This window comes from Myotis nattereri (genome assembly GCF_964212035.1).
Source record: "Myotis nattereri genome assembly, chromosome: 1".
In the NCBI taxonomy this organism is placed as follows: Eukaryota; Metazoa; Chordata; class Mammalia; order Chiroptera; family Vespertilionidae; genus Myotis; species Myotis nattereri.
This window is the reverse complement of record NC_138075.1, coordinates 150,752,065-150,774,982: the sequence shown is the minus strand read 5'-3', so window position 1 is coordinate 150,774,982 and position 22,918 is coordinate 150,752,065. Positions and strand designations below refer to the sequence as shown.

Here is a 22,918-nt window from a genome sequence, read left to right as displayed (position 1 = left end):
GACTCCTGAGATTCAAGTCTCAGGCAGATGTCTGCCTTGGGCTCCACTCAGCTGATCTGTGAATCAGCTGGGCGCCCAGGACCAGGCAGGAGCCCCGTGTGACTTCTTGTCCAGAGGGATTTATGAGTTCTTTTCTGGGCTCCTGGACCATGCCCACTCGGTCTGACCTTCCACCAAAGGGGACACTGATGGGCCACATCCCTAGAAGTTTAGACCAGAGGACACCACTCCTGCAGGGAACTGCAGACAGTATCGAACTCCGGAGAAAGAAATACCTTACTTCCCAACTCAGCATTTCAAAGTCAAGTCGGAGGGACCCAATATCCTCTAAGATACAGATAAAAGACCTGGGTTCTAGGGCCTCTTTTCACACAGGCACTAGATTTCTATCACTCTGCAGTGTGTGCATCAGTAAAGACAGAAGAAAAACACTAACCCAGCAGTGCCCAGTGAACTTTCTGCTAATTTTCAGCATTTTTTAAGCAAAATGAACTTAATGAATAGTATTCTTAAGAGAAGGTTTGTACATAAAAAGCATGACTGAATGGCAATATTGTATCAATGGATGTACATTTGTAATATTTGTAAAAAAAAAAATCCAAAATCTTAAAATATGAATTTAGATATGTTAATTTTCCTCTAAGTTCTGTACATTGCACTTCAGTGATATCTGATAAGTGAATGTTTCTGTTAAGTGAATAAAAATATCAACTAAAATTGTGTGCCTCTGTAGGTTGTTGAGCCTTTTTCATCGATCAGCATTCGGGAAAACTCTGTCAAATACACTGTGTAGGTTTAGAATCCATGAAGAGTCCACCCACTCCAAAGAAATGGCACACTCCACCCTACAACCCTTTTCTTTTCATAATGATTGTGTCTGTTAGTGGATCCTGCCTGATGTTACCCTTGTAGATTTTATGTAAATGAACCACCGAAAATATCACAGGGCTGGGAATAAAAGACCCCCCAAGCCCTGACTCAACTTCTATTAATTGCATAAAATGCAACAAATCTCTCAGCAGGTGACTTGCCCCCCCCCCCAGTTTCCTCGCTGTTAAGCGTGGGGAACAGCCAGCCCGCTGCATCACGGGTGCATAGGGGAATGGGCAGCGTTGGGATGCTTCCGGGCTTCGAGGCGTTGAAGAGAACATTGAGATGTTCTGAGTCTTCCGCCCAAACGTGCCCTCACACAGAAAGCACAGGTGTGGCTTGATGGCTTCCTATAGGAGACAAGGCCAGATGGGCATTGGGCCATAAGAAACACCTAAAACCTCACTCGGAGCCCTCAGCTCCACTCTACAGCATGATGCAGGGAACTTCCCACCAACACGTATGGTCCCCTTCCTGGGTCGGCTGAGGGACTTTGAAATTTCACCGATCCCAGGAGCAGAGCGAAGTCACAGACACGCCACGCACAGGGCTGACGCTCCCAGTCAGGTTTCTTATTGCGAGCACTCCCCTGGCCCGTCACGGCTCCTGCAAGTCCCCTCACGGGCCTCTCGGGCCGGGGTGGAGGTTCTTACATTTTGTTCAGTCTGCACTGGTTTGCCACTAGCCACAGTGACACTCAGCTCAGGTGTGAACATGAATCTCGGGGTGGGTGCACACTGGAGTGTAGGGAGATCTTAAAATCAATGCCTGTCACCCTCAGGTCTGGTGGGGAGCACTGGGTAGCATCTCCTGTTTCAAGCCATACAGTAAGTCGGGTGGTAGCATTGCTTACGGCAGGAGAGTGAAAAGCTCCCAGACATCGCTTCACGGTCCTCAGAAGGGCCTCTAGCTGGCACCCAGACCCGCTCTCACTCAGAGGCCCCCCCCCCCTCCTATGAGAAAAGACCCCTCATTCCTGGAAATGAGCAGTCTGGTTCCTAGTCACCTCCTTGAGCTTAATGCGCCTGCATATTCACCCAGATCATTCTTCATGCCTGTGGAGTCCCCGCCTGCCCTTGCTGGGAGCACGGCGGCCTCATTTCTTGTGGCATTTTTCTTGCTTGTTGGGAATTTTTTGGATGAAACATGAAGTTTATGATATATTGGCTCAGTAAAAGGTTTCGGGGAAGTGCACATTTCCCAAGGAGAGTAACAAGAGTCTACTTTGACTCTTGAAGCTGGGAAGGCGAGTGTGAAGCATGAAGGACACACGGCCAGGCCAGCGCAGTGATGCACGGCGCCGGGCCCACTCCGCAGCTGTTCAGTCGGGTTGCCTGGACGGCAGAAATGCACTCTGTCTGCCAAGCGAGTTTCACAAACCAGTGCCCTTACAGAGCCAGCCTTCTGGAAAAGTCTATCAACAAAGACAGAGAGTGGACAGGCCCCAGGGTAACAGCGATGGACTCGACGATGACCTGCTCCAAAAGTGGTCACAACCATGCCCTCGCCTTTCAGAATTACAAGTTAATTCTGGACTAAGCCTGGGACTGAGCTCACTAAGAAGATCAGTATTTAACGTAGGTCCCCCAGCCGCTCAGAGCTCGAGCTCCCTACAGGGTGTTCTGAACAGCGTCTCTCCCAACCCTGGGAAACAACGTCCCTGAGCAGTTCAGAGCCTGGGGAGGGGATGCTTCTGGAGTCAGGGAACCCGACGTCTCGTCCGCTCTGTGTTGGTGAGTGCTGAGGCCCAAGCAAACCACAGCCCTGAGCATAAAATGGCTAATAGTTACCCCAGAGCAAAGAGCAACGCAGACACAGTGAACTCTCTCAAACCAGAGGGTGCTGTGCAAACATCAGTGGCTTTTCTTCATAGACGTTGAGTGCACAGGGCAGGTGGCCCCAGTGAGCTTCTGGCAAACCAGGTCCACTCAGAGATTTCAGGATTTCAGTAGCAAGCTCAACAAAGCTCTCCAGGGTTGCAAACTACTGGAGAATGGAAGAAGGAATTGGATCCATGGGGGGGGGGGGGGGGCGGTAACTTGTCACAGAGACAAGAATGAGGCGATGCTTTTATAGAGCCCGAGAGAAATGAAAACATCAGGAAGGTGATCAAGCATGTAAATATATTATATGTATACACAATACATAAAACAGTCTGAATGCTTCTGTCCCCAAAATTCATGGTGAAACTTAACCCCCAAGGTGATAGTGTTAGGAGGTGGGCCTTTGGGAGCTGATGAGGTCAGGAGGGTGGCGCCCCCTGATGGGATTAGTGCCCTTATAAAGAGCCTCAGGGAGCTCCCTCACCCTCCACCATGTAAGAGGTGAAAAGACGCCTTCTGTGAACCAGAAAGAGGCTCTCAGCAGGCACTGAATCTGCCGGTGCCTTGATCTTGAACTTCCAGCCTGCAGACTGTGAGAAATGAATGTCTGCTGCTTACGCCTCCATCTGTGATGTTTGTTATGCAGCCCAAACAGATTGAGACAGAAAACAAGGGGAAGGAGGACTCCAAAAAGACCAGACGACCAGAAGTCTGTGGGCTTTGAGGGAGAAATTTCGTGACCAGTCCGGGGTGGACGTGGCACAGTGAGGGGAGTGGGGCAGGGATAGGGCAGGAGGAAGGCAAATGCAGGTGGGGATGTGGGAGAAAGGGAGGGAAATGGAGGTGTTCGTAGGAGAGCCCAGCAGGGTGCTCAGCACAGGGCAAGTCGGATGGTAGATCCTACAAGGACCAGGGCCGCCAAGGGGCCTCCTGGAACTAACTGGCCTGGCACACAAGGATGGGCAGAGGCCGCTGTGTTCCCCAGCCTTCAGAAGAGGCCACCAGTACATGGGCCCCACCGGGACCGCAATTCGGGGCTGCTTTTCAAAAAAAAACGAGTGTGTCCCCAGTGGCTAGTGTATGGTAGGTGTTCCATAAAGATTTGCTAACAAACGAATGAGTCAGCATTTCTCTGGGTAAGGAGGGAAGGAAGAGGGACCAGGACTGAGCAAGAGAAAGCATTGAGCCCTTTACATCCAGTTACACGGCGAGGAGAGAGTCGGAGACCCCCCAGCACACAGCGTGTCCTTGCCTGCAGGACTCCCCACACCTGCACACCATCTCCCTTCGCTCTCACACACACACACATTTCACAGGTGCACAAAACACAAAGGCAGTGCTCTGGAGCCTCCTCCTTAGAAAACCGCCCGCTCGCCCCTGTTCTACTTGAGGAACCATCATCCTGCTCAGCAAATGTCGCTTCCACTTTGCTTCCCCTTCAGTTGGGCTAAGTGAGTAACTGTCCCTGCGCCCAGAGCCCTGCCATCTGCCGGCACTGCCCTGGATGCGAGTGACACTCCGCAGGAGGCACCGGGTCTCTCAGGACTGAGATAGTGACCATCAGTTCCCATTTGTGTGAAACACCTTTACGGCCTCACTGGGAGGCTCACACAGGCTCCAGGACACACGGCTAATGATGGGCCCTGGGGAGAGCCACACAAACACAGGCACAGGCACAGGCACAGGCTGTGGGCCTCACACACTGGGGTGGGGGGATGAGGGGGTAGAACAAGGACCCACAGGTCAAACCCTGGGGTTGGGGGTATCACACTGGGGCTTGGGCCACCATCAGCGTAGGATAACTGGCTCCTTTCCCAGCAGCTCTGGCTGCAGTCCGGACGCAGCACTTGCCTGCTCTGCACATAGTCTTTGACAAAAGAGGCTTCATTACTCTCCATTTTGGTTACCTGAAATGGCTCATTTAAGAATAAATGGTAATGTACTCTCCAATATCAAAGGAGGTCAGCCAGAGAACCCAGGAGGGTCTGGAGGCAGAGGGGTGTGGGGCCGTCCTGGAGGTGGGGAGGATAATCCCGCTCACAGGATAGGCCCCTCCTCACCTACCCACACGTGTTAAACATGGAGACACGTGTCCTTTCTTAGAATGCCAAGTGCAGGCCCCAAGGAGAGCAGAACCCGAGTGTCACAGGCTTCGTGCCTGATTCTGGAACCCTGCCGACGGCTTCACACACTCAATGCGCAGTGAACACCCCTGTCTGTGCTCTCAGGCTGTGCGGACTCGCGCAGAGCGCCCTCCGCAGTGTTTGTAGAGCTAGTTTTCAGTGAGTCAGGGCAATTTTCCCACAGAGATCTGCGTTCACTAGCTCTGAGTCACCTATGCCACGGAACCCCAACTCTTCATCTTTTAGTAACAGAATAATACCTAAACTGAATAATTATTATGAGGAGTCAATGAGATAACGTGTAAAAAAAATGGGTGTTCAAAATTGGTGCAGCCAATTTAAAATTGGAAACGGTATGAAAGTTCTTCAAAAAAATAAAAATAGAACAACCATATAACCCAGTGATTCCACTTTGGGGTATTTATCCGAAGAAATCCAAGACACTCAAATAGATATATGCATCCCTTTGTTCATTGCAGTATTATTTACAACTAGAGGCCCAGTGCACAAAGTTCATGCATGGGGATAAGGGGTCCCTCAGCCCGGCCTGCACCCTCTCGCAATCCGGAACCCCTTGGGGGATGTCTGACTGAGGGATTGGGCCTAAAGTGGCAGTGGGACATGCCTCTCACAGTCCAGGACCACTGGCTCCTAACCACTCACCTGCCTGCCTGGTGCCCCTAACTGCTCTCCTGCCTGCCTGATCGCCCCTAACCACTCTGCCTGCCTGCCTGGTGCCCCTAACTGCTCTCCTGCCTGCCTGATCACTTCTAACCACTCACCTGCCTGCCTGATCGCTCCTAACTGCTTACCTCCTGCCTGATCAACCCTAACTAATATGCCTGCCTGCATGATCGCCCCTGACAGCCTCTGCCTCAGCTCCTGCTGCCCTGGCTTCATCCAGAAGGACATCCGAAATGACATCCAGAAGGTCGTTTGGCTGTCTGATCTAATTAGCATATTACGCTTTTATTATTATATATAGCCAAGGTCCAGAAGCAGCCTAAGTGTCCATCAGTAGATAGATAAAGAAGAGGTGGTACAATGGGATATTACTCAGCCATAAAAAAGAATGAAATCTTGCCATTTTCTACAGCCTGGATGGACCTAGGGGATATTATGCTAAGTGAAATAATTCAGACAGAGAAAGACAAATATTGTATGATTTCACATATGTGTGGTATCTAAAAAATAAAATAAAGGAACAAACAAAACAGAAACAAACTCATAGATACAGAAAACAAACTGTTGGTCACCCGTTGGCAATGGGGTTGGCGGGGGGATGGGGGGGGGACGGGTAAAAAAGAGGAAGGGATAAATATGTACAAATTGGCAGTTATAAAAACAGTCATGGGAATGTAAGATACAGCATAGGGAATATAGTCAGTAATATTGTAATAACTATGTATGGGGGCAGATGGGTACTAGACTTATTGGGGAGGTCACGTCATAAGGTGTATAGATATCTAGTCACTATGTGCTGTAGGCCTGAAACTAATGCAAAATTATGTTGAATGTCAATTGTAATTAAAAAAGAAAAGTAGGGGCTCAGTAAAAGGTAATAATGATAATGGTTGTTATTAGCGTCAAGATTTGTCTCATTTTACTACCCAACTAGGAGATCACACTTTTCCTCAGATGATAATTTTTTAACATTGGAAAATTGTTGGCAAGTAGGAAAGAACTGAGAAGTAGAGAGAGGGCGCGTCTCCATGTCTGACAGCTTCAAGGAGGGACTCTGTGAAGAGAGAGAGAAAGAGCCAAACAGGCTGAAGGAAGGTGACACTGAGACATCAGAGGTGGGGAACCCCCCAGCTGACACACAAGTAACAGGATGTGTACTCAGAGAGGAACTCATCAAAGAGTGAGGGGTGCCCTAACCGGTTTGGCTCAGTGGATAGAGCGTCGGCCTGCAGACTCAAAGGTCCCAGGTTCGATTCTGGTCAAGGGCATGTACCTTGGTTGCGGGCACATCCCCAGTAGGGAGTGTGCAGGAAGCAGCTGATCGATGTTTCTCTCTCATTGATGTTTCTAACTCTCTGTCCCTCTCCCTTCCTCTCTGTAAAAAATCAATAAAATATATATTTTTCAAAAAAGAGTGAGGGGCATGACTGCTGACCTTCTGCCTCTGAGAGGGGGGTTATGAACAAAGGGCTGTTAGACGCCCTGGCCATGGATGTCCCTGCCACAAGCACAGAACTCTCACATGGAGCCCACACCCCAGGGAGACCAGAAAGCTACACAGGTGGAAAGAGACCCAAAGTTCCCAGAGTTAGGGACTGTGACAGTGGTCAGTACACCAGCTCCCGAGCTGGGCTGGGTGGCCTAGCATCCCTCCACCTCTTGCACTCCAGGACGAGACCATGGGAAAGCACTGGCTCTTGGTGTCTTGGTTTCTTCATCAGTATCCTGTGTCCTACCCATGGCACTGGACGGTTGTGAGGACTAAATGACATCATCTGGTCAAGGGCCCCTTCATGAGGAGACCTTCTGAGCAATGCAGCCGTGGGGTGATTCCGTTGTGCAAACATCACAGAGTGTACTCACACAAAACTAGATGGCACAGCCCGCGGCTGTAATGGTATGTGCTATACTTTTATACGACTGGCAGCATCGTCGGTTTGTTTCCACCAGCATCACCACAAACACGTGTGCAAGGCATGGTGCTATGACATGTTGACGGCTCTGACATCAGGAAGTGACATCATAGCTCCATTAAAACCTATGGGGTCACCGTCACATTTGCTGCCATCGTTGAGCAAAATGCTGTTGTGCAGCACATGACTGGACACAAAGCCTGAAACATAAATACTGGACGTGCACTGGTCGCTGCTGATGGTGGGAGGGGCTAGTGAAACAGAAACCGCATCACTGGGCGGCCTGCTGATCGACCTCCATTATCAGGCAGTGGGAGGAAAACCTGCATCTGTCCAGGTTTATATGACTCACCTCGCTGTAGAGACATTATCCTGGGGCCCAAATCTAGGAGCATCGCTAGAGGACTGAGGACACCAGGAACCTTAGTAAGTCGGAGTCCTGCATGAGAAGGTGGAGCAGGAGCTAATGAAGGCGCTGGCTGCCATAAAATTACGGCGGTGCTGCGGGGACAAATCCCTTCCCCAGCAGTCGTCCTGCATTTGTGGAGTGAGCGGTGAGCAGAGCCAGTTCCAGCAGCTCAGTGCTCGGTGCTCTTCTTCCTCTTGGTAAGATGCGCACGACTTCCCTCCCCATTGTCATCAAAGAGCCTTCATTGCGCACTGGAGGAGTGCTGTGCTAAAGGACAAGTGCAGTTCCTGTCAGCCTGGACACTGACATTAGACCATCAAGGCTGCCTGGCCTGTAGCTTCAAAAAAAAAAGACAGACTTTCTCGTGACTCAAGGCAGTTAAATCCAACATAAGCACCAAAAATGCTCAATGAACACCTTCTGGGCATCGCTGGAGATTTAAGAGACAAAACAGATAACAGCACAGGGAAGAAACTCAATACATGTTTTATAGAAAACCCCACATCTCCCTTTGAGGAAGTTCAAACTAGAGAAACGAAGTAGCCACTCTATTCCCTCCTCTTCCCAATTCTAGGTCTACAACTTGTCCAACTTTTCCTAAATTAAATCCCCCAAACTCAAGAAATTGGCCAGAACCATGCTTCAAAATCCTGGCACAGGAAGGGCGAGGCACAAGGTTGTGCAGCCATCAGCAATGTCTAATCCAGGACATCTACCCTCCCCCACCACCACCCATGGATAGAAACGCTGTCCCTCCAGCAATCACTCCCTACTGCCAGCTCTCCCAGCTCCTGGAACCACAAATCTGGTTTCCATCTCTACAGATTTGCCTGTTCTGGCCATTGCATATGGAAACCTCCAGCTGGTGGCCTTTGTATCTGGTTATATTCCCGTAGCAGGATGTTTTCTTTTTTTTTTTTTTAATTAAATCTTTATTCAGATTATTACATTTGTTCCTCTTGTTTCCCCCCATAACTCCCCTCCTCCCAGTTCCCGCCCCACCATCCGCCCTCACTCCCCACCCACTGTCCTCATCCATAGGTGCACGATTTTTGTCCAGTCTCTTCCCGCATCTCCCACACCCCTTTCCCCCCCAAGAATAGTCAGTCCATTCCCTTTCTATGTCCCTGATTCTATTATAATCACCAGTTCATTCTGTTCATCGGATTATTTATTCACTTGATTCTTAGATTCACTTGTTGATAGATGCATATTTGTTGTTCATAATTTGTATCTTTACCTTTTTCTTCCTCTTCCTCTTCTTAAAGGATACCTTTCAGCATTTCATATAATCCTGGTTTGGTGGTGATGAACTCTTTTAGCTTTTCCTTATCTGTGAAGCTCTTTATCTGACCTTCAATTCTGAATGATAGCTTTGCTGGATAAAGTAATCTTGGTTGTAGGTTCTTGGTATTCATCACTTTGAATATTTCTTGCCACTCCCTTCTGGCCTGCAAAGTTTCTGTTGAGAAATCAGCTGACAGTCGTATGGGTATTCCCTTGTAGGTAACTGAGTTTCTTTCTCTTGCTGTTTTTAAGATTCTCTCTTTATCTTTTGCTCTTGGCATTTTAATTATGATGTGTCTTGGTGTGGTCCTCTTTGGATTCCTTTTGTTTGGGGGTCTCCGCGCTTCTTGGACCTGTAAGTCCATTTCTTTCACCAGGTGAGGGAAGTTTTCTGTCATTATTTCTTCAAATAGGTTTTCAATATCTTGCTCTCTCTCATCTTCTGGCACCCCTATAATTCTGATGTTGGTACGCTTGAAGCTGTCCCAGAGGCTCCTTACACTATCCTCGCATTTTTGGATTCTTTTTTCATTTTGCTTTTCCGGTTGGGTGTTTTTTGCTTCCTCGCATTTCAAATCATTGACTTGATTCTTGTGCTCCTCTGGTCTGCTGTCGGGAGTCTGTATAATATTCTTTATTTCAGTCAGTGTATGCTTAATTTCTAGTTGGTTCCCCAATATAACATCGAGGGTCTCATTAGTTTTCTTGTAGATCTCATTAAGTTTATCGGCGGCTTCTAAACAGTTCTTGAGAGACCTTAAAAGTGTGGTTCTGAACTCTAGATCTTCCATTGACAATTTTGTCCTGTTTCTTTGTCTCCACATTTTGTTATGCTTCCTTGGTGCATCCCCTAGTGGTCTTTGTTCGTGGTTTTATAGTTAAATCTTGATTGTTGTAGCTAATTCCAGGGAGGGTTTGACCTCCAGGCCAAGTGGCTATGAGAATCAGCTGTGTCGGCAGTGAGAGAACTTCTGTCCTCTAGGGAGGTGCTAATCTGGCGTTTGCCTGAGGCTATCCGGCAAATGCCTGTGTGCAGGGCTTGGGCGGGGCGGGTCGCACAGGATCAACAGGGTGGGCTGGAGAGAGCAGTTATGGTGGCTCTCAGTCCTGTCCCCAGGGGCTCTGCCTCTCTGAGTCCCAGCACCCGCTGCAAAGCTCGGAAAGAAAGCTGCACTCGCTCTGACCGAAACCAGGCAGTCCCGCTTCTCCCGTTTGAGTCTGGGTCCCTAAAGACTCGCCCGGATCTGGAGCTCAGAGTCTGCGAGTCCCTCCCAGAGTCTGCGACTCCCTCCCGATTGAAAACGCCAACCGCGCCCTCCGCTGCCAGCCCGCTCCGCGCACTCCACACCTCAGAATTTGACTTCAGCACTGTGCCTCCTCTGAGTGTCCGTATGCGTTTCTCTTTCCTCCTAGTTGTAGGACTTCCACTCAGCCAGCGTTCCAGTGGTTTTGGGTGATGTCCGTTCCGTCTTTTAGTTTCACTTTTGAAGTAGTTGTTCAAAGCAGCAAACTCCTGCGTTAACCTATGCCGCCATCTTGGTTCTCTCCCAGGATGTTTTCAAGGTGGTTTCTGAGTCATATCCCACTGTGCGGATATGAGCACACTTCGCTCTCCATTCGTCAGCTGACAGGCATTCATGTTGTTCTCACTTTGTGACATCAGGAGCGACGCAGCTTTGAGTGATCACATGCTAGTACAAGGTGTGGACAAGCAGAGCCAACTCTTCCTGGGGGTGAAAATTCACCACAAGGGGCCCCTCCCGGGACGCTCATTTTTCACACTCGACCAACACAAGCAGGATTTTTCACAGGTCATGTGTTCTTTTAAAATTCCTCATGCAGCCCTAGCTGGTTTTGCTCAGTGGATAGAGTGTTGGCCTGTGAACTGAAGGGTCCCAGGTTCGATTCCAGTCAGGGACGCATGCCCGGGTTGCAGGCTCGATCTCCAGTGGGGGGCGTACAGGAGGCAGCGGATCAGTGATTCTCCTCTCATCGTTGATGTTTCTATCTCTTTCTCCCTTTCCCTTCCTCTCTGAAAGCAATTTAAAAAATTAAAATACAATTCCTCATGCAATGTCCTAAACTTTAGGGCCTAAAGCAAAACATGGGCACCTGGTGGAACTTGGGAGAAGTTTCATTGAACGTTTCTGAGGCACCTGCTTCCTGCGAGACCCTGTACTGGGTGCTGTGGGGATAGAGACGAGGTAGTCTGTGCCAGGGCAGCTCCTGCTCCAGTGGAAACCAGTGGCGAGTCCTCCACTCCAGGCCTGCAGAACAGGCTCTGTCATGAGCAGTTCTTCATACAGAAAGAAGCAAAGGCAGCTGAGGGCTGTCACCCAGAGGAAAAATCAGATGAGCTGGGGCAGGCATCCCAGAGAACTGGTGCAGGGTTTGCTCCTGCTATAAAACACCTATGCGAGACCTAAGACTTCACAGAATACCCAAGACCTTCACCTTGCAAGATGTGAGGATGCCTACAATTCAATAGTCTTTCTTTTAATATCAACCTTATAAAAAATCCAATTCCTACATGTTCTTTAGTCTCTTTGTGGACTTTCCCGGCCCCCACTTCTTCATTCTAGTGGTCATACCCTAGTAATATGAAGTCCTAATTATTAAAGATTTAAATGTTTTTTAATTTCTAGTAATCCTCTGAATTCATCTGGCATGTTTTATGTATTGCTTATTTTTGGATTAACCTGTCTATAATCCTATGGCTGTTTTTATTGATTACCTTTAAAGTTATGGAATAATTTTAGAATTGATGTCTTTGTGATGTTGAGTCTTCCTTGCCAAAAACACGGAGTACCTTTCCATATATTCCATATACCCCTCCCAAAAACATCCACATCTTAATCCCAGGTCCTGTGAATATGTGACATTCCACTTAAAGCAGAATTCATGCTGAAGATGAAGTTGTGGGTGCTGACCATCTGACTTCAAGCAGGGAGCTTAATTTGAGTGTTCTCACCACAAAAAGAAGGGTAACTGCAGGAGGGGATGGAACCTTAGGGTGGTGATCACTTCCGGTGTGTACGAACATCGGATCACCAAGTTTGTATGCCTTAAATATGTACCATTTTTAGTTATCAGGTGCACCCAAATAAACTAGGGTAAATAAATTTTAAAAAAAAACAAAAGGGTGTGGGATAGAGTCATTTGCAGTTGCAGCAGATGGAGACACAGAGGCTCACATGTGCATGCATTATGTGTGTATGTATGTGTGTATCCGTCATGTGTGTGCATGCTTCCATCACATGTGTCTACTTATGTACATGTGTATGCTTCTGTTATGTGTGCATGAACCTCATTTGTGCATGTGCATGCCTGCACGTCTCTATCACATGTGTTCATGCCTGTGTCTCCATCATGTGTGTGAATATTCCTCCATTGTGTGCCTATGTATGTGCTCATGTGTGCTTCTATCATGTATGTATGCATGCATATATGTGCATGCCTCCATTGTGATGTGTGCCTGAGCTGTGTGCATGTGTGCTTCCAGGCATGTGCATGTGTCCCTACACATGTGTATGTGTGTGCCTCTATCACTTGTGCATGTGCATGTCTAGTTCCATCATATGTGCCTGCCTCCATCATGTGTACGTGTGCATGCCCCATCATGTGTATAGGTTCATACTTGTATGTGTGTGTGCCTTGCTTATATCACATGTGCATACCCATTCATGTGCATATGTGTGCTTCCATCACAAGTGTGCATGCCTCCTTCATGTGTGCAGATGTGCAAGTGTGTGCCTTACATGTGCATACACATGCCTATGCATGTGTGCCTCCATCGCATTGTGTATAGGCCTGCCTATGTGTGTACATGTCTCCATCATGCAGTGAATGTGTGTCCATGCATGTGTGTGCATGTGATGGAGGAAGGGCACAGGTACCTGAGGTAGATCAGAAAGGGAGAAGCACCGGAAGGAGCTTGAGGACAAAGATGACAACCCTGAGGTGGCCCTGGCAGACTGTGCCGGAAACTCGAGGCCCAGCCTGTCCACTGTGCAGACCAGCTAAATGTCCCTCCTGTCAGTCAGGATCATGGTTTCCAAGTGGCAGAGATTGTGAGAGATATTCCTCTTCCCTTATCTCTCCCCCTTCCACCAAGTGACTGCAGAGCCACTCACTCGAACAATAGCTGAGCTTCGGGGCCAGGCAGCAGCTTGCAAAGGGACTAATGTGCAGATTAAAACGGACACTGCTGAGTGAGGCGCCTTCCACCCGAGATGTCCAAAAACACTGATAACTGCTATAGCCACCCTCCCGCTGCGCTTCCGCTGCCTCGCGGCGGTCTGCACCGGGGCTTCTCATGTGGTCAGGAGGGGACGATGACACCCACTCTCTGAGTCCAGGCAGAAATGGGTCTCAAACACGGCACAGGAATTCAGTGCTTCCACATTTAAATTGACTTAGGAGATGGTACTGACTGGTTAGGAGCTAAAAGGTGTGGGTTGCTGTTTTCGTGTATTAACAATAGTTTTCCAAGATTTAGAGGCGTTTACTGCGATATGAAATAGCTGCTGATGCAGTAAGCAGAGGACCACGAGTCGGGTCCTTCAGGTTAGGATGGAGGGGAAGGAGCCTCAGGGGAAGTTGCCAGCGAGTGCACGCTCTAAGGGGCGTGGGCGTGAGGTCTTAGGGTGGGGAGTGGGAGGCGAGGAATGTGGAGGTGGGGGTGCAATGCAAGCAATCCTTGACATGAGCACAGGGGATGCAGGAGCTGGGGGACATTTTGTCAAGTCCATGTTCACACACTCACCCAGCATCTCCCGAGGGCTGCCGTGAGTTAGGCCTCGTGTTATGGTTCCTGATAAATCTTACCATCTGTATGACGGTAAAAAATCTAGCCAATGTTACAACAGTACAATGTTACCAATATTATGATAGTGGTTTGGAGGGAGTATCAGTATTATTACCACAGATTCCTCAGATATTAAATGGCAACAAGGGGGAATAATATGAACAACTTTATGCCAATAAGTTCAACAGTTCAGATGAGAACACATTCCTGAGACACATAAACCAACAAGGCTTACTCAAGTATAAATTTAACTTACAGTTTAAAATGCTGTTTCCCCCCAAACACAGACTGTGAGAATAAAAATTCTTATTCTGATATGTGGCCGCTGCTCAGCACAATTTTTGGACTGTCTCCTGGATTTGAAATTATCTCCAGTCCCAGTTTATGAGCAACATAAGAAAACTACTTTTACAGTTTTATGATCGCACCTGGTAAACGAATCCTTATTACATTTCCCACTTTCAAGCTGGAATTTCCCAAACATATTTGAAAACAACCCAATTTAGACACAGTGCAACACTGCTGGTTTGCAATTTCCTCAGTGACTATGTTTTTCAAGAACATTATCCTGGAACAAAATTGGCTTTCATTTCCTCCTATGGACTGTACACACCAACTGAAAATCAGACATTTTAGAATAATAATACTACCTGTTTTTAAGTGGGAAAAGCACTAATATTTGAAGTGAATAAAGTATGGTTATGTACTATCTTGAAACTAATGTGGTTAAAAATATTACTGTAAATCTCCCATTTTGTTATCAACATTCACTTTATCCAACTTTGGAATAATACACATTTTTCTCTTTAGAATTGTTTTATTACTCTTTTAATGATATTAGATGCATTAAAGGAATATTTGTAAAGATAAAAGTATGAACACTGGAGCAGAGATTTGTGTACTCATCTAAATTAAGAATCAAATCAGATGTTGCCAATTCTGGGCTCATACGGATCCTGCCCTCTGCCTCCCACCCACACTCCTCTCCTGGCCCAGAGAATGCCATGCTGAATTTTGGGTTTTCATCCCCATGTCCCCATGTATGTGAACATAATCAGACATATGTGGCTGGGCTTGTGTGTACTTTGTAAAAACGGTTTCACACTGCATACTCCAGTGGCTCATGTCTTCATTCACCACTGTGCTCCTAAGGTCAACACTGGCAAGCTGTGTGTCTCATCCGTGTTTACTGGTAGGTAATGTGCCATTGTGCAGACGGACCGGTTTATTTACCAGTCCCCGTCGACGTGCTCAGGTTGTGTCCAGGTTGGCAGCACAACCTTGCCTGTGTCTCCCAGTGCACATGTACCAAGGTTCCTCAGGACAGCCGCGCTCAGACTGGACAAGATCACGCGCAGGAGCTTGTCTGCAGCACAGATTCTTGCGTCCTACTGAAACGTTCTGGGTTGGCAGCTATGGAGTCAGACCCAGGAACCTCCATTTTAAGACTTGCAAGGTCTCTGGATACCACACTTTAATAAACCATGTTCTTAACTGTATCCCTACTTTTTGCTGGAGCGGGAAGCATGCACACAACCAGACGTACAAACAGTACTTTCCAATTTCCAATTTAGTTTATATACAAACCAGTAAGTGCATATAAAATATTCCAACAATTTATCTGCTTGGCAGAGCTTTTATCAATCTAACAGTTCTGAGATGGTACTTTGTTTTGGTCTTAATTTTCATTTTTTAAATTTCTATATGTATTTATTGGCTATTTAGCTTTCTCTTTTGTGACATACTTATGTCTGTCCCATTCTCCTGGAAACATGTAGACTTTTATTATCCTGAATATTCATCTTTTGTAGATTATATATGCTACAACTACAATTTGTGATTTATCATTTCACTCTAAGGTGTCCTATAATCTTTTACTTTTAATATACTTAAATGTATCAATCTTTCTAGTATGGCTAATGCATTTTTAGATATTTAATAAAGGCAAAGTCACAAAAATGTTTTTTAAAAAATATCGTTTTTCCTTTAATATATAATGTGAAATTTTCTTTTGGTGTGAGGTAGGGATCCAAGTTCCTCGTTCTCCCCCAACCCCTCAAATATGGATAACCAGTACCATTAGAACCATTACTAAAATAGGCCACTTTCTTCCAGTGATCTGTGATTAAATAAGCAGAAATATTTCAAGTTTACATATTGGCAAGAGTCAACCTGGCATACTATTCCACTGGTCAGTTCTTCTGTTTCCAGTGCCAATATCACACTTTATGGGCCACAGCCCTTCCAGGTCTAAGGTAAATCTATTGTTCTCCTCTCTTCCTCCTCCTTTCTCTCCTTGGACATCTCATTAACCATGGCCTTTTCTCTTTCTAATAAATTGAAGATCAGATTGTCATATCCCTCAAAACACTAGGGTGAGCTGGATTGGAACTGCACTGAATCTACTTGCCAACATGGAAGAGCTGACATTTTCACAATATTGACTCTTCCTATTAATGCACACGATACTCTCTCATTTTGTCTTTTTCAATGTCTTTGCAACACTTTATGTTACTAATATTCTAATGGATACTTTCAAGCCTTTTTTCTTTGTCAGTTGTTCCCCAGCAGGTACCCTATGTTTTTGTCATTAGCATAAAATGTGAACTTTTCAGATAATGAGTGATGCATTTCAATGGTTCTAAAATTTAAAAACTGTGATACACCAAAAAGTCACTTCTACCCCAGTTCTTACATTTCCCAAACCCCCTTACAATAACCACTTTTTATCATTTTTTTTCTTTCCAATGTGTTTTCCTTCTTTGTAGTGACCCTTGAAATTTTGCAATATATATATATATATATATATATATATATATATATATATATGATAAAGACTAAAATGAATCATTATTTCATTCTTCCAGCCAAACAAAAACAGAAATTTAAACCAGTAACTCCAAGCATGTACAAGTGAGAACTCTGACCTATCCAGAACCAAAGTATCAGCCACACACACACGCCAACACATACACCCAAAGGCCCGGGACATAACCAAAATCTGAACACCAGAACCCTTTCTTCAGAAGCCCCGTTGTCCAGGAAAATCTGGTTTTGATGCCCTTTAACATAAATGGCCAAGTTCCAGGGTCCTCCAATTAAAACTTCCCCACCAGCACTTCTGCATATGTGTTCCCACTCAACCTTTAAAAACTCTCAACCTAACCCAGTGTGGCTCAGGGATTGAGTGCAGTCCTATGAACCAGGTCACGGTTCAATTCTCAGTCAGGGCACATGCCTAGGGTTGCAAGCTTGATCCCCAATAGGGGGCGTGCAGGAAGAAGTCGATCAATGATTCTCTTTCATCATTGATGTTTCTCTCTCTCTCTCTCTCCTTCTCCCTTCCTCTCTGAAATCAATAAAAATATAAAGAACCCCTCAACCTAGTCCCAGTGAGCAAGATGGATTTGAGAGGCACAATTAGTCTCCCATCTTGTTTGGTGCCTTCTCGGGCAAGGAAGTTTTCCTTACCCCCAAAAATAAACCACTGAGTCCAATCAGACACTATTTTATATGGCTGTCTGCTGAGATGTTTGTCTATTTTGAAACCATTCTTTTGTGACTTGTTCTCCCTACATTATCTCAAAAAACTCCATCAGAAAAGGCGATCTAGTGAAAACTGTTTATCCCCACATTATCTGCATTTCACACTTTCTCCAGGGGCAGTTTGCTGAGCACACAACTCTAGTATTTTCTCTTAGTACATTAGCATTGTCTTCACTCAGGTGAAGCTATTGAAAACTGAGTTTCTCAGTTCTAGTTCCAAAGATTTCAGGAGAGGATCTTGAAGGCCCAGTGTGGATTGGATGGAGCATAAAATAACCACTCATTCAGAACCTGTGAAGATGAGGGCAGGCATGGCACCCAGAATGAGAGAGGAAGTGTTTGTGTCATGGTGGTGACAAAATGCCCAGCAGTCAGAAGTAAACAAATTTAGCTAAGGTAACTGAAACCCAATGTTTCTAAATAGTGATTAAAATTTCCTAACACACCCCATTACCATTTTCTTTAGGGAAAAATCCTTCTCATACATTCTAGGTTGTGCTCAATTCATCCTTTGGGTAACTAAGGAACGCCCGAGGGCAAAGCTGTGCGCTCCCGGTAACAGCATATTCTGTCACACACCTAAATTACGGAATAAACAGCCGCCTTCGGGCAAGACCTGCCTGGTCTCCTTCCCAGCCAGACCTCAAGGCCATGCTCTTCCCCCACCGCACTGTGGCCATGTCTTCTACCTGCACGGCTCCTGGTGACCCCTCAGTCTGTCCCAAGTCAGTGAGCGCACGACGTGGAGCAAACCACTCTCCCCGAAGCTGCTTGCAGGACTCAGGGCCCGTCCCTCCCCCTCCTCACCTGGTGTCCTCCCTTGGTTCTGTGTGCGGCTTCCCTTGCTCCTTGGTCACCCTTCAGTTCCTGCCCCCCTCACCAACCTTCATGCTCAAGATTAAACCTCAGCTCTTTGGAGATATCTGGACCAAACTATCTAAAGCAGCTCCCTTTGTTGCTCTCTACCCAAGCCCACAAATCACAAATGGACATCACTTGTCAATCACACAGACTTTTAAGATCCAAAGATCTGCTTAGTCTTTTATTTTTTACCAAAAGCTGCTTAAAGATATTTCATTAGAATTAATTTTAAATTACACAACACTTTTATCTGACTTCTGATTTCATTTGTAGCTTCTTCCCTCCGTAATATGGACTATATATGTTGTACATAGTAACTGAGGTGTTCTCAATTTTTGGAATAATTTAACTTCTAATTTATTAAGAGAAAACAAAACTTATGAATAGTAGAGGAGACACACATCTTGGTGGCATTTTGATGACATCATAGTAATACAAGTCTTGCCTTCTTGATTCTTTATACTAATATGTGAAGTTTTAACTGTAACTGAAGATGTAATTTCACCAATAATCACATTTTTGAAGAGTAACGCAGAGGGTTAAGCAAGCAGTGGAGAGTTTCTGAATGTACAGCCAATGCCTGTGCAACGAGCCTTCACACCTGAAAAGGGGGCCACTGGCAGGCAGGACACACCAGGGAGTGTTAACACCTCCTGAGGTTCCTGCGGCCAGCACAAGGCTTCACTCACGTGAGTAAGAACAGAAGGGAAGACCTGCAGCCGCCACAGATCCTGACTTACACTCACTCTAAAGAAAATGCGGTCGACTTTCTAAAACTGCAATTTTTTAAACTTTTGAACAAGCTTACCTGTCTATGACAAGAACCAGACAAGCATCTTATGAGACGCTGAGGAACTTTGAGAAATACCTGTATTAGGTCCAATTGTTAATGCCCTTCAGAAAAATTTGAGATAGGAATAAATGAATGGAAACGCATAATTATGTATCGCTTAATATTAGCCTCTAACAAACAGATAGAAAATATAACACAATTGCTCTTTTAAGTCTAGAATTTATATTTTCAAATGTGCAATCCTGTAATTAGAAATTTGTTCAATTTCTACATCATTGTGATATCCAGTAGCTATTAACAAAATTGCACCAAAATAAAACATAAAAAAGGTAAAATAATAAAAAGAGACTCCTAATAACAAAACTTTTACAATAGTAATTATGGAACATGGATTTTTAATGAATTTCATTTTGCAATGAAGACACTGAACACTTAAAAACAATTACATCAATACAATAAAAACACTTGCTTCTACACAACACTTACAAATGTGTACTTTCTCCAAAGAAACTTGTTTTTCACAGATTTAAGCAACAAATAATTTTACAAAGGATTCTTCAGATGGCAAAATATGTACAGAATCTTTGACTCTACAGAAACCAATGTGCAGTGGTTGAAAAGGAGTGTTGCTTTGTCCAATGCATCTTGTACAAAATTCTCTATCAATGCATATTTTTCAGTAACCACATTCTCTTTGCATTATTAAATGAAATTCTGGACATCATATAGGAGAAAACAATTCCCATTTCAAAACACTATTTCAGATGAGATCACTTGTGGCTGATGACATGACAATTTCAGCCACACAAACATTCATACACGCACACATATTCAAGCACATACATGCACACACTATCGCTAATCTCCTTCATGACTCTTGAAATCGCCAGCAATATGACCAGAGCAGCTGGAAGGATGCCCTCAGAGGACACACAGCAGGTAGCAGAAGCGTGTCCTGCTCCTGGGAACAGCCCCAGCTCCCTGAGGCCTTTTGCACTCAAGGAGACAGGGAGGCTGGCCCCTCCACTTAGCAACATGAGCAGCTGTCGGCCATGAAGGGCATTGGTCTGCACAGAATTAAATGGCCATCACAACATATATTTTAAAACTTCAAAATTTTTTTAATCTTTTTATTGATTTTTTCAGAGAGCAAGGAAGGGAGAGGGATAAAGAGATGGAAACATCAATGAGAAACATTGCTCGGCTACCTCCTACACCCACCCCCTTACTGGGGATCGAGCCAGCAACCAAGGGCATGTGCCCTGACCAGGAATTGAACCAGGGACTTCTTGTTTCGTGGGTTGACACCAGGCAAGCTAAAAGTTTCAAATTTTTTAATCTGGAAGAGATCTGGTTCTTAAGTTTGATTTACCTATTTGTATACATTTTTCAGTGTTCCTAATAGTGAGTCTAAGACAGCCAGACATTCAAATTAAAACATAAGAGGAACCCAAGAGTGTGGTTACGCAACTTATCATTAAGAACTCACTGTGCTCATGTCTTTGGGGTGAGGTGCGGTAGAGAAGGTGTGACCATCAGCCATCTCAGCACGAGACCACTCAGGAGAGCAGTGCCTGAACCTGGTGCTTAGACCCATAGTGACCAGCTGACTTGGTTCTCAAACAGTGTGCTTAGGGCAAATGTCACACTTTAAAAATACAACCAATTCTTTAGCTTTAAAAATAAAATCGCTCTAAAGCACTGTTTGTCCTTTGTTAGTAACCTCAACTCTACTATTATTACTGGCTTTTCCTGGTCTCTCTCCCTTCCAGGCTCTGTAAATCATTTCAGAATCACCAATGACTCAGGGCCGAAGTTTCAAAAATTAGCTACTGTAGGACCGAGCCCAGGCGCTCCACCCCAGGGCAGCCTGCAGCGAAGGGTGCCCAGCTGTGTCACGACAAAACAGGAGACACAGGAATGGGTCGTTTTCAACGTTACCCTCTTGTATCTCTCCAAGGGGCCAGTTTCCGACATATTCAAAGGATTAAAAATATGAGGAGCAGTACACTGAGATGTCTTCTTTATCAAAACTGTAACTCAACAATAACACGAACTCACAAACATCAAACACAGTAACTGCTAAGAAGGCAAGGGTGACAGGCCCACTCCAGCAGTGGGAGGGTTGGCACTGAGAGGTGTCCTGGCGGCTGAGACAGGAGCATCTTGTCACCTGTGAACTATGGCTGCGGCTGCCACCCTGGTAGCTAGCTAATGCAAGTGCCTTTCCATTACATTTGCTGATTGTCTTTCTTGCCTTCTGAACTGAACTCAGTATTCCAGCTAAAAGCCAAAGTGCTTAGTTAGCTAGGCACAGTAAGACTCCCAAGTTTTCCAAACATTTATTTTTGAGGTAGTACTCATTTATTTGCATTGTTGGCTCTCAAATACCACCAAAGAAGTGAACCCATGTAGAAATATGCAAACCAAAGGTGTAGAAAATAAATAAGGTTTTGTCTTCAGGTAGCACAGCCTTCTTAAAAAGGTCAAGTCACATTCAATGGATAAGTTATTTGAAACTTCTAAAAATTGTTTATAACCACAGCTATAAACTAAAGTGCTTTAAATTTTGCTTACGATCTGAAATTGGTGATTAGAATCATCATATTTTAGAATTTGCTAATATGAGACCTCAGGGTATTGAAATGATTTTCTATAAAAAGAACAAACTTTTTCTTAAAAAAAAAAAAAAATGAATCCTGCAAACTCAACATTTGATGCTATTTTTTTAACTTCTAAGATCCAGGTCAATTTCACAGAACTGTAAGAGGATGAAGAGCTGAAGCTGAATTACAACAACAGCACGTGCTACAACTTCACATGGAAGTAAACATAAAATTTTTTGCCAATCCCGCCATTCATCAGCCAACGCAAACACAGCTCTGCAGTCTCCCAGGACAAGGTAGATATGTAGGATTATTCCAGAAATGCCACAGACTTACACTCACAGTAAGTACACAGGTTCACATTGAACTCACACAAGTGTGATGCCCTCCTGTCATATGTCAAATGCCACGTGCTAAGGGAGCGGCTTTGTTCCCACTGACCAGAGGATGCCAGCACAGACAAGACGGAATAAAAACATAACCACAGTTCTGTACATCATGCAAGCTGGGTACAATGGGAAAAGGACATATACAAATCACCCTTCTCAGGGTCCAGCTCTCACAAAAATGGCTGATCAGTATGAGAAAAGCCTGCTCCAGTCACAGGTCCGTGGCAAACTATGAAACTAAGGAATGCCGGCACCTTATTTTTCCTGTAACAATGCAGGGATGTTGATGTTCCAGCCTATGGCTTGCCTGTCAAACCCGCAGGTGAACAGATTGCAGGTGGGGTGGTCCTCGCTCCACGCCGAGCAGCACACCATTCTTCTGTGGCCCTATTACCAAGCACACAAACCAGAATTAGTGTATTATTCCTCAAACATAAGGGCTATAAAACCTCAACCAAATTAACAACTACACCACTCAAAGCAAACAAATTGAGAGAGAAAAAATTAACGCTCAGGATTAATCAGAGTGAGACAAAAATACTGAGTTGGCAGCAGGTTCTCAGGGATGAGCTGGTGGAAAGGCCGTGATGAATGAATGAGGTCAGACACAACATGAATCTAGTGAGACACATCAAAAGCACTCATGATTCTTTAAGAAAATGAGTAAGATTACAGTCCAAAAGAAAAAATAATTTTTTAAATTTTAATAAATGAATCTAGGTAAATTTGGGAATAAACTCAATAAAATTCACCCAAAGACCTCAAATATCATTTTAACAAATAATTGGTTCAGCTGTTCAAGCAGTT

General features: G+C 45.3%; 1 protein-coding gene across 2 annotated transcripts in view; it reads right to left on the bottom strand.

Moving 5' to 3' along the window:
• Positions 1-19,494: 19,494 nt before the first annotated feature.
• The window catches only part of WDR37 (WD repeat domain 37), an 84,777-nt gene continuing 81,353 nt past the window's right edge, over positions 19,495-22,918 (bottom strand). For both annotated transcript variants that reach the window (XM_081104752.1, XM_081104753.1), the window contains exon 14: positions 19,495-22,498. In XM_081104752.1, the coding sequence (XP_080960878.1) occupies positions 22,367-22,498 (132 nt within the window). In that variant the 3' untranslated portion in view covers positions 19,495-22,366. The remainder of the gene's footprint in view (positions 22,499-22,918) is intronic.